The sequence below is a fragment of the Perognathus longimembris genome, chromosome 5 (genome assembly GCF_023159225.1).
Source record: "Perognathus longimembris pacificus isolate PPM17 chromosome 5, ASM2315922v1, whole genome shotgun sequence".
In the NCBI taxonomy this organism is placed as follows: Eukaryota; Metazoa; Chordata; class Mammalia; order Rodentia; family Heteromyidae; genus Perognathus; species Perognathus longimembris.
In genome coordinates this window covers 37,516,639-37,529,729 of record NC_063165.1, presented here as the reverse complement: position 1 = coordinate 37,529,729, position 13,091 = coordinate 37,516,639, and the positions used below count along the sequence as shown (strand labels likewise).

The window sequence follows — 13,091 nt, the reverse complement described above, 5'->3', positions numbered from 1 at the left end:
TGGAAACCATTTTAAAGTTTACCTCCTCTAGATTAGGCCTTCAAGAAGATTTAAACCAGGGCTTTCTTATGAGATAATACACAAGGGTTTTAATAACTACAACATGATAAAACTCTGGAATGCATTCCATGTTACTAGTGGTGTGTGTGTGTGTTGTGTGTGTGTGTGTGTGTGTGTGAAGTCAGGCCTCTCATTCCTGCTCATAGTTTTTGTTTTGTTTTTTGCTTATGGTTGCTCTACCATTTGAGCCACACCTTCAGTTCTATAGCCTTTTAAACTCCACATTCTTCTGTTGACTCTCAAATGCTGCTGTTCTCCCTGGCTACCTTGCTATTCACCCTACTCCACAATGGTTCTTGCATGTGACTTTCATGGTCTTAATGACTTCTTGTCTCTTTACCCAGATAAATTCCTTTCTTCCTATATATGTGACATACTTAAAACTGTATATAGCCTGAGCTTTTTTAGAGGGGGAGCTCTGAAATATTCGTTTGTCTCTTCAGCTTCAGCTCTCGGTCTCTTGTCCTTCCTGTCCTGTACCTATTTATACTCTCCCATCTTTGTTGTCTGCTTGGTTCAAAACACAAATACTTCACTTATTTGCCATAATAAAACTTCTAATATGTTTATCCTTCACATGTTTTTTAGAGGCTCCATTCTTCATCCAAAGTCCATTTCAATTTCTTAGAGAAGTGTAAGGTTTTCATGCCCCCACCCTTTATCATCTCCTTATTTTGTAATTTCATCCTCACCTTACACTTACTCTTAGTAATTTTTTTCCTCAGTGCTTTTACATATGCTATACATTTAATCTTAAGCACCTATGTTCTCCTGGAATATCTTACTAGTCTTAAAAAGCAAATTCCTTAAACAAGAATTCCATAATAGTTCTAATCATGCCACACCTAGTTGGATGAATTAATCCTTCACAGTTTGGACTTAGAATTGGGCTTGCTATGTATTTGTGCAAAATGCCAAATAGGGACAGAAATGAGCAGTGTGCATTCATATTAAATTCACATCTGTTGTCTGAGATCCAAAAAAGCTTGGTTTCTCAATATGACAGACAGTACACTAAATTTAAAGAGTTTTATGTGCTTTAGTATATAAGTTCTAAATAATTTGAGCAATGGCTATTTTTCAAAGAAAATATGGATATCATTAACATTTTAAACATTTTTTTATATTTCTTTTATTGCCTGATGATGGAAAAGAACATCAAATAACCATGTCTTAAAACAGAATCAAGTGAAAGTAGGGAATCATCACTTCAGAATTTTGAAAATATGAAACCCTGTGGAAAGGAAGACTGACAAGAATAGATGATCTCCACTTTCACATTATAAGGAAAATTTACGGAAAAGTTTTACTCTGCTTCTAGTAAATATGATAATAATCATGCTTGAAAGTGAATGAGGTATGAAATTAATTTATCTTCCATTTAATATTTTCTTAATAGGTTACAGAAACAGACTGATAGGAGTTTGAGTTTGTTCAACTAATTGAAAGTGAGGAGGGTGAAAAATTGGTCATGATATAATAAAAGTATTGGAAAATTTAGTGAAATAGTACTTTATAAAGAGATTAAACCATAGCAGTAATAACAAATTTGTTAGACAACAGTTGGGAGTTGGGTTTGGCTTTGTGTGTGTGTGTGTGTGTGTGTGTGTGTGTGTGTGTGTGTGTGTGTGTGTATGATCTTCTAAGACAAAGCAGTCCTTTCTTGACCTATGGCCTTGTACTCTAAAGCACAATGATAGATTTTACTTCCTGTTTCACAAATATTTTTCCTAATTGCATAAACACATATGTAGGTACAAATTACTTCCACTTTATCAATGGGGAACTAATGTTCCAAATTTAAAATGATTTCTTTGAAGGTAATACAGCCAGTAAGGTTAACTCTGCTACAACTATTTTTCTGTTCTCTTTTCTCTTCCCTTTTTTTCTTGTAGGTCAGAACTCATTACCACCCATCCCTTGAACAAAGTTGTATGGAGCCTACCTTTCAGTATGCAGTGTCATATCCATGTTTGCTTTAGTAATGAGTTTTCAATAGTACATTCATGAGATGAGCTTCCTCCTGTAATTTTCATTCTACTTTTGATATAATATGAATCCACATAATCAGATTCTTCTCTCTTGCTTTCAGAAACAGAAGTATTATCCATTTTTCATGTGACAAGTGGACAAGGCTAAACACATAACACACCACGTTCTAGGATGCTGTTTGTGTTTCTATTTTCATACTTCATTACAGGTATATGGAAAGCTGTGCAAGAATAAAAAGGGACACCATTAGCTTCGATTTCAATCATCTGCACAAAAATCTTCCTAATACTGTTGAAATGAAAAGCCAAGTTTTATAAGTGAAACTTGGAAATAACTTTTAAAAAACTCAAAGAAAAACAAAATGCCTATTGAAATTTAAGATAGAGTACTGTTTTCCAGGAAAAATAAAACAGAGTATGCAGACACATAGATACACAGAAATAGCAATCTCTGTCCTCTATAAATAGCTGACTAATTGAATGGCCTCACTGAACATCACAGCCTATGGAGTTCATGCAGCCCTCTGCGCTGTTCAAGCATTGACTTAGCCTATTTGTTCTGCTAACAAATATTTTTAGGTTCAGAGTCAAGATGTAAAGCAGCTGAATGAAGAAGCAGAAGGAATAAGTATCAGAAAAGAAGAAAAATTCATCATAAAGTGCATCACCAAGTATATATTATAGAATATATTATAGCATTACATATTTAGGTGTGTAATACTTTTAAAAGACTTCAAAAGTTTCTAACAATTATCTGATCCAATGGCATGTAATCTGTTTGATGACAAGAGGGTTTCACTTCAACATTAGTGACTACTGAATGATGATGAGAGTGATGAATATTGAAGGGTTGGGTGACTGGTAATTTCTTAGCATAAGTTTGACAAGAAATGTAATCCCTCTGTATATCACCTTGAAAATTAAATTAAATTAAAAAGAGAAAAGAAAAAAGGACAGCAGTGAAAATTGCTGCATAAAATTGTTCTACTTTTCATGAAAATCTTCTGTGTACCATATGTGTTTTTTTAATAGCATTTTACCCATAGTAGAAGTTCTTAGAGTCAATCCTTTTACACCTGCCACTGCTTTATCTACTCAGCTTCTGTAACACTCTAAATCCTTTGTTGTCATTTCACAGTATCCTCACCAAGAGCAGATTCCATTTCAAGATACTAGGTTTCCTTGCTTATGCATATGGAGCAACTCCACAGCTATTAAACTGTTATTATGAGGTGAGAAAAATCCAGTTACATCTTGGAGCTCCATTTCTAATTTAGTTCACTTGCTTTTTGTTGATGTCTGTAGCTACATCAGCCACTGAAGACTTAAATGTGTCAAGATCATTTATGAGAATTGAAACCCACTTCTTCCAAATTCCTATTAATGTTGATATTGTGGCCTTTTCTCTTGAATCACATGTACTCTCAAAGGTCCATAGAATGTTAACTCTGTACCAGAATGCTTTCTCTGTAATTTCCCCAGAATTACTAGCTGTGGTACCTATTGCCTTCACAAAGTACATGCCACAAATAGTAAGACTTGAAAGTTTGAATTATTCCCCAATGCATTTTGTGAGGCTGCTTGCCAAATGGATGATGTGTTAACCAGTGTGAAAACATTAGTATCATACTACTTTTCCATTGGCATTTTGGGTCACCAACTGTATTATCAATGAACAGTAATAATTAGAATCTTTTTTTCTGAGCAGTTCTCAAAAGTGTGTTTAAAATACCCAACAAACTATGCTGTAAACGTGCTGTCACCTATGTTTGGATGCTTCATTGATAGAACACAGGAAGAGTGGAGAGTAAAATCCTTAAGTATTTGGGGAGTGATAAGTGAGAATTGGATTCACCTTCAAGTCTTTGACTGTTCTAGTTCCTAATAAGAGAATCCGTGTGTCCTGTGAAGCTTTGGCCCAGGCACTGACTTCTCTCTAGCTATGAAACTATTAGATTTCTTCTTCTTCCAACATAAATCTGTTTTATCTAAAGTGAAAATTTTCTGGTTACTGTAGTCACTTTTATCAATTAGCAGGATCAAGTGGGTAACTTGCAGCATCTGCATCAGCATTTGCTGTTTCATCTTTCACTTTTATGTTATGAAGACCACTTCATACCTGAACTTTGCTGCTTCAAACATCTTCAACAACTTCCTGACTTGTTTGAGTCTTCACAGAACTGGAGAATTAGCACCTGCTGATTGGGTTTTGCTTAAGGGAAGGAGGTAGCTCATATGACCTAATATCTATATAAAACTTTCTCCATATCAGCAATAAGACGGTTTTTCTTTCCTATTGTTTACATATTCACCATAATTAATTTCCCTGAATAATTTTTTTTTCTTTTCTAAATCACAACCTGGCTGTTCGGCCCAAGAGGTCAAGCCTTGGCCTTATCCTTACTTTGGATGTCCTTTCTTGCTCATTGTTTCTAATTAAAGATTTAAAATGAGAACCATGTACTTTTCCTTTCACTTGACTGCTTGTCCAATATGGGATTATTAATTTGCATGTTTTTAAGATTTCTTTCACAGATAGTAGGGAGACAGAGACATGGGAATGGCCTGGGGTTATGACAATCAGAACATGCATCTACTGATTAGGTTTAGCATCTTACATGGATAGTGTCCAGCATCCTCAAAGCAATTCCAACATCAAAAACCACTGATCATAGATCACCATAAAATAGATGATAATGAAAAAATTGGAAATATTTTTTAGAATTACCAGAAATGTATTACAGAAACACAAAGTAAATACATACTGCAAAAGAAATGAGTAATAGACTTAATATAGAGTTTCCACAAAGCTTCAATCTATAGAAACAACACAATATTTGCAAACTGTAATACAGTGAAGTACAATATATGGCATATCCCTATAACTATACTAAAGTAATGATCTGCAACCTGATCATTAACTGACTTTACTATCAAGAGTTCATGGTGGTCTGGTTAATTAGAAATATGCCATCTTATGTTTCAATTACTTTCATAGGTTTTAATTGAACATCTGAATGGATTAAACATAATGATTAGCATTGGCAACAGTCACTATATTAACTAGTTATAGATTCAGTAACATATAGTTACTACAGAGAACAAAGCAGCATACAAGCAGAACTTTATTTTTATTGCAGAAAAAATAAATTAAAAATGTAGAAGTTTTTAGTCATATTGGCAGAAAATTTAGAATATCTAGTGCTAATAGGACTGAAATGAAAAGGGACACTCATAGTCCTATCATTAGCATGGAATATTACTTCTGCTAAGTTATTTAAACAAATTTCCCAGTATTCAAGTATAAAAGTGTTCATCACAACATTGTTTATAATAAAAAGCACTGGGAATGTCTGAATATTTATAACCAATGGAATGGTAGTAACAGATACATTATGTCCATACTATGAGATACTTTGTTTTGAAAAATAATGAGGCAGAATTTTGAAATTGATTTGAAGGGAAATGCTAACATATTAGGAAGAAGATATTTCAGAAATAACATCAAATAATATAATGAAGTCTATTAAAACTTATTGCACTTACCTTCCACCTTTGTCATTACATTGTTTGTGTTCTTTCTAGTTGTTGTTGCCCCATAGCATGCATACATCCCTTTATCCTGAAGACTTACTCTACTGACAAGTAGAGAGGCATTCCCAGTGTGAAGCTCACTGTGGAAAAGGGACATTCTGCTTCTGTATTTGAAATACTAGCATTTAAGCTGGTCTCCCTCATTGTACTAACTGTGGACATTGTTTCCATGAATGTTTCAGTGAATCGTGATGTCAGGTCCCCTTTCAAATTAGCAATGGAGAATTATACTCTCGTTCAGTCTCTCTATGACTCTTTACCCATGCATACTAACATGGTCATTGGAAAATGAAAAAAAAAAACTTTCTAAAATCAAGAACAAAGATGTTAGAAAGAGGATCAATGTTGGGTGTTTGTCAAGGATTATTTGGGGATGACCTGGAAAAGCCTGCCTATCTCAGCTGCCTGACTGATTTTTAAAGATTATATCATCAATAATCTTACGCTATCTAATTAGGAACAAGCCACGAAACCTTGCTTGAGTTTATTCCATGTTAACTGAATATATGTGAGAATTGGCAGCAGCCCAGAATAGGGGTGGGGAATCTTTTATCTGCCAAGAGCTAGTTGGATATTTATAACATAATTGGAGGGCTATACAAAATTCTCTATAGAAGAGCATGGACCATGGCAGCTGAAGAGAAGCATACATGTCTGTGCTGTCATGTACCAAATGATTCTCAGGGTCTTAACTGGCCCATGGTTCCCAACATTTCCCACCTCTGAAAAGCATAGATGATGTTTCTGCTTTGCTATTCCCTGGATCAAGTCTGTCTTTCCTCAATTTTGTCCCATAGTGGTAATGGAAATTATATGAAAGAGTCTTGTTGATTCTCATTGCTAGAACACATTTATTTATTTTTAACACTTGTAATAATAATAACAACAATATTAATGAGCTAATTTAGCTAGCAAGAAACAGAAAACCTAGAGAAATGTAGCAGTGTGATTGGGTCAGGAAATATTTGGGCCATGTAGCAGGCAATTCTGTGTTTAATAATCTGTAAGGAATATATGATAGTCTGAAGCAGGAGAGGACATGAAGCACAGTCCAAATAAAAAAATGAAATGACTTGTTTACTTTGATTTCAGAACCACTTTCAAGGAATTCTATGAGTCATTCAAAACAGATTTAAGCAATGTTATTCTGGATTAAAAAATATATGTAATTCAACCCCTATTAATTCCTTGGTTCTATTGTCAATTTCAAAAGTTGATTTCAAAAAGCAAATGAATTCAACACAATGAAGGTTTTTGTCAACAAAAATAAAAATAAACAAAAACCCATATCTAGCCACTTCATGTCATTGAAAACAGTACAAAGTTTCTTTGGATTATTTACAAAAGATTTTTAAGTATAGCTTATGTTTCCTCTGTGGATTCCGAGACATTAAAGTGAGAAAGGGCCTTGGACAGTGGAGTAAGTTCCTGTGAACCTTCACCAAGGCCACCCAAGATGGGAGAATTGGATGCCTACTTGGCTCTGTTGTTTTATCACAAAGTCTGTATCCTTTGCCTACTCCTCTGGGTCTTTTTCTATCCTGCCATGTTCTACTTCTCTTCTTCACAGATTTCATTTTTCTCTGAGAGCTAAACGAACATGGAATTATGCTATGAGAAAATCATGGAAAGATGGAGGGGAGAAGTAATTGTTATCCCTCTAACTGCTTTACCATACATATCATAGACAGTAACAAAGCTAATAATGCCTTTTTCACATGTTAGGTTCCACTTTAAACAGCCATGCAATCTTTCTAGTAATGCTATTTCTAGTAGGAGATAACTTATTAATGACAGTGGTGAGAAAAAATATGATTTTTAATTTTTATGCAGACCTTCAGGCTGTTTACTGTTTCTCATAAATTGAAAATTTAGGAAAGTTTACAACAATGCTAAGGATATTGAGGAAATACAGATTGAATTTTCCTTATGTTAAATATCCTTAGGACCAGATATGTGGATTGTTTTCAGATTTAAAATATCTATATTAAAATAATAATGAGATAACTTGAGGATCAATCTCAAGTATTTTCAGTGGGCCCACATTTCGATTCATTTCTATCATATGACATCAGTTTCACAATTTTCCATTTGTGGGATCATGTAAGCATTCAAAATATTCTGGATTTTGGAGCATGCTGGGTTTCAGATTGGGATGAACAAGTTTTAGTCAATTTGCATTTTATGTCCTATTTCTGTCCAATTAAAAATTACTGACGCTTATTTACTAAGAAATAGTACTAGAAAGGGTAAAAAAAGAGCACTGCCTGTGCCTTCATGTCTGGTGGAGGTCACACAAGTTGTTCAACAGAAGAAAAGAATGCTTGCTACAGATTGTAAGTGCAAAAAGAAATTAAAATGAATTAAGAGTATTTTACACTAGGAGTTCAAACTATTTCACATTCAAATAAATAATTCTTCAGTAGGCATTAAACATAGTGTCATAAAAGTTCAATAACAGATCTTCTTAATATGTTAAAGGACAGAAAACAGATTATATTAGGACCTTTATATATCATGAGCCCTTTAAAAACACATACATTTTTTTGCACATAAGACACTAACAGGATCTATCTCTACATATACATTAGGGGGTTCATTCTGGAGAGCAGTTTCTCATCTCGAGTAGTGCTTGGTATATGACAAATGCTTTAAAAAAATTGAATGAAGATTCAACATTGATTCCCTAGTGGTTTATAGGATAGTAGCTTTTTCCTTTTATAGAGCTTTCTAAAATGGATATGTATTGCTTTTATAGTAAAATTCATGAAAACAATTCAAATTAAACTTTAAGTATCAGTGATTTAAATTCTGGTGTTATTTATAATCACACAGGAAAAGCCACTGAAACCTGGGAATATATTAATAAATATCCAGCACTAGTGAATACTATATATCATCCATGAAAAATATATGGTTACAAGAACTGTTTTTTTTTTTTGTTGTTCATTTAAAAAATTATCTTAAGTAGCTGTATAAGGAAATTGCCATTTAACAAAGCCATTTATGAACACAATGCCTTTTGATTAATGTTAGCCCTTTCCATGTTCTCACCCATGTCTCCCCCACTCAACCCTTCCCTCACTTCTCTTAATTTTGAAGGATATTCTTCTCCTCTTCTCTTTTCTTCATCTACCCTTTTCTCCTTGACCCCACCTCACCCTTTTCAAGAACTCATTTCCTGGTATTTATTGTGTTGAATTTTTACCTTCCCTTTCTAAGATATTACATTATTTAAGTTGACCACTATCAAGAAAAAAAAAACAACAACTATAAAGGATACTGGCAAGGATGTAGTCAAAAGGGAATGTTATTATATTGGTTGGTAGAAATGTAAACTTGTTTAACCACTCTGGAAAGCAGTGTGTAGGTTCCTCAAAAAATTAAACATAGAACTACCCACTGGATCCAACAATTCCACTTTGTGTCATTTACCCAAAAAATTACAAACCAAGAAACAGTAAAGCCACCAGCACAACCTTGTCCACTGCAGTAGTAGTCACCATAGCCAAGATATGGAATCAGTCCAGATGCTTCTCAATGGATGGATAGATGTAGAAAATGTGGTATGTATAGCCAACATAATTTTACTCATCCATTAGAAACAATGATATTGTACCATTTGTAAAGAAATGGAAAGACCTGAAAAAAAAACATGTTAAGTGAAGTAAATGAGGCCCAGAGAGACAAAAGATGAAGGGTTTCCTTTACACGTGGAAGCTATATTCAGATTATAAACTTTTTTTAAAAAAGTAAAAATATTGGGTTATAGGCAACTGTATACATATGTATTAACTGGAGAACCATTTGTTTTCTTAGGTTTTACTTTGGTTTAAATTCAGCCTTATGATTGCTAGCAAGTACTCTACCACTTGAACCATGCCCTCAGCTCTGATCTTTGTTGGCTACTTGGAAACAAAAATTTCTTTACTTCTAGGCAGAGTTAGAATCTCAGCTCTCTAAAAGTCAAATTTCTGGGTAGCTAGGATTATGGGTAAGAGTCACTGCTTCCTGGCTAGGAAAAGCCTTGTAACAAACCAGAACTATACAGAAAATAAGGTGACAAAACATGTAAACACAGCATAGTTTCAAATAAAATACGACTGATTTTCTTCGATGGTAGGAAAATAGTTCTTTTTTGCTCTTTTAAACCTTGTTTAACGAATAGTATCAAATTTGTTTTAAATCCCTAAAAGATGATTAAGAAATTTGTACAGCAGTTCTGCAATTGAAACAACATATTTTAAATTTATTGTGAGAGATAAAATTTTAGAATCATTAAAACTACATTAAAAACTCAAGTCAGACACTATATCAAAATAAAACCTTGTAGATTAATAATTTATAGTTTCCTTTTATATTTTAAATATTAGAAGAAATCATTGAATATACAACCATAAATGAGGGCTGTTTTACAGGATCATACATGTTCTAGTGTATATAAATCTACATGAAAATTGGAAAAACACTATTAAAATATTAATAAAATAGTTGACAATGTGAGAACTAGTAAGAAACAATATTAGTTACCAAAATAAGGCCTTTATATTCCCTCTTAGAGATATAATTGCATGTATAATGTATCAAATGACAGGTATTATGTATGAAAGGATATGTATCATAATCATTTTCTATAAATGGGAAGGTTATAAAAATTAGTAAGCATATTTCTACCAGAAAATATGTCTATATTTATATATAAACTTCTAAGATATTTTTGTCTTAATAGGACAAACAAAATTTTAATTTGTCCCAATATGTTTCTAAACAAAGCCCACTGAACTCTATCTTGTTAAATGTAACTTTGGGATGTTCCTTCTTTGTACTCTTACTATGGGTTTACCTTCTGACTCTGAGGAATGACTCCAATATTTGCTATCATCTCTTTAAACTTCTAGCATCTCCTTTTCCAATTTCCCTTTCAGTCTTGCTTCATTAATTAGAGCTGATTAGATATAGATGTTCTCTCATTCTCTTACCAGCAATTCAACCAACCATCAACAGCTGTCTACCCTTTCTTCTTTCCCTTCTGTTCTTACCCAAGGCCAAATCCTTCACTGTACTCTGCACTCCTAACATTTTGCATTGGAAAAATTTGTCCCTGCAAATATAGCCTCTCTTCTCTGCATTCATCATAAAGTTCTCTCTCTCTCTTCTAGATCAATCCCATAAACCTAAATGGTCCATTATTACCCATCTTCAGTACATGAACGAAAAAAAAAATTCCCCTCTGATTCTCAATTAGCTATTTGTCTATTTCTAGCCCCATTAATTCTTAAACTAATGGTCTAAATAGCTGTTCTCATTCCTTCCTTTACAGTCTCCTCTGCATGACATCAAAAACTGCCTTTGTCAGTGTGACTGCAGAACAGTGACATCATTTGTTGTACTCAACTTCACAGTAGAGTTCAACAATATTGATTGCTAACTTCCTCTTGTAAGATTCTGCTCTAGGTTCAGCAATACCACATTCTCCTCCTTATTGCTTACATGTCCCTTACTCATAGTTGTTCCTCCTTAGTCTATTACTGGCTCTCTTGTACTTGCTCTATTTATGTGGATATAGGCTACTTAATTTATACTCACTCCCTTACTCTCTAGGTGAGTTCTTCTATTCCTTAACCTGATGGCTAGCTATGTATATGCCAAGATTCTCAAACTGATCTCCTCATTCATTCAACTTCTCACTTGACCTGTGTTGCTCTACAGACATCCCAAAGTTGACATGTATCTTCGATCACTGCTTCATTCTACTTCCCTTTGCTCAGTGGGAAACAAAGTAAAACAGCAAAAGACTGTATTTCTCTTCCAGGAAATAATTGGTACAAAATCCTTCCAATTGATTAAGCCAGAAAAAACCTTGATCCTCCATTTCATCAGGCACCATATCAAATCCACTTTTTTTTAACTTCTCCATTTCTTTCCAACTCTACATTACAATACTGCTCCAGAGCCATTGTCATCTCCTACATGGGTATCTAAAAATAGGCATCTACCTGATTATCCCTTCTCAACTCTTTCCTCTTTACCATCCAACATCAACATCACAATCAAGAATCATTTCAAAACTTACAAGTCATTCTATGGTATTATTCTAATTAAACCCCTGCAGTGATTTCCCATCACACTCAGTAAGATCCAAATTCTTTACCTTACCATACCAATACTCTTGGCTGCTTCCTTTTTCAATCTCTCCCCCAGAGGCCCACAAAACATTTTCCTAAAGACTCATGGTTGTAAGTTCTTCACTTAAGGGTCAGCATGAGCATGAGCTGAAAATTGGATCCTTGAGAGTATTTAATTCATGTATTTTGAATAAAATGACAAATTACATTAACCCACTTATCATCTCTAAGATAAAGTACTATGAACTACACACACACACACACACACACACACCACTCAACCTCTTCTACACAAAGGCTTAATTTAATGCTGTAGAAATAATTTCAGCATTCAGCTAAGTGAGGCAGTTAATGAGTATTTGGCCCTATTTTTATGTCTAAGTTTTATTTTTAGACATTTTTTCCTCTCAAAAGTAGCAGAAAGCATCTACCTTGGATTAAAGTGAAGCTATTCAAATTGCAATCAGTGTGCTAACAAAAGGGTTCAAATGTTAGAACCATCTTGCTTGGCACACTGTGGCTAGATTCCAGATGTAAGGGAGAAAAAGCAAAGAGAGGCAGCCTCTTTAATGACCATATCAAAAGAGAAATCCAGATATTAAAACCAATCAGAGGAAGAAAAAACTGAAACCAATTCTATAAGTTTAAGTATGCACAATATGACAGTTAACCCTACCTCCATTTTAATAGGTATAAATCAACTGAGAGGAGCCATCAGCACTAATTGTAACAATGACATACATCATTTGTGGTTGTGGCAGGCTAAAGAGCCTGCACATCAGTAACACAAGAATAGTCCTAGTCTGATAGCTGCTGGTCTCTAACTAGCCAGTCATAGAACAAGTCAAAGCTCTTTTGAGTTTAAAGAAAATGCATATCCTCATGCCAGCTCATTGTTTTGAATTCCTTAGAGTAAAAGCACATTCCAGGGTACTATGCTCTTGTCTGCACTGGCTTTAAATTCATTGTCTTTCCACAGTGTTCATGGCACCAATCCAATTTGTAAAAAAAAAAAAAAAAAAAAGGAAACAGAAGGAAAATACCATGTAGCATCCTGGGGATTTCTCCTCAGCATCCACTTAGATTTTAATAGGATTGACTTTGTTTAGACAGAAAACGAACAAAAGAACACTGCTAGGAGTATCTTCTCTCTACTCAAAATATCTCCCCTGATGTTTTACAGCAAAATTGCACCACTTAGAAGACTCTTATATGGATGAAAATTTGAAATTTTCAGGATGCCATATTTACCCTGGGCTCTATTTAGTTTAATTTTTTTCTTTCATTTTAGAAACCAGGCTAGTAGTATGTACTGATACAT

At 34.1% G+C, this 13,091-nt stretch overlaps 1 protein-coding gene across 1 annotated transcript in view; it reads right to left on the bottom strand.

Moving 5' to 3' along the window:
* The window catches only part of Hhla2 (HERV-H LTR-associating 2), a 69,310-nt gene extending 57,449 nt beyond the window's left edge, over window positions 1-11,861 (bottom strand). Inside the window, 3 exon segments of the mRNA XM_048345809.1 lie at window positions 2,006-2,272; window positions 5,598-5,899; window positions 11,797-11,861. Coding sequence (XP_048201766.1) covers window positions 2,006-2,272; window positions 5,598-5,899; window positions 11,797-11,861 — 634 coding nt within the window.
* Window positions 11,862-13,091: the final 1,230 nt, after the last annotated feature.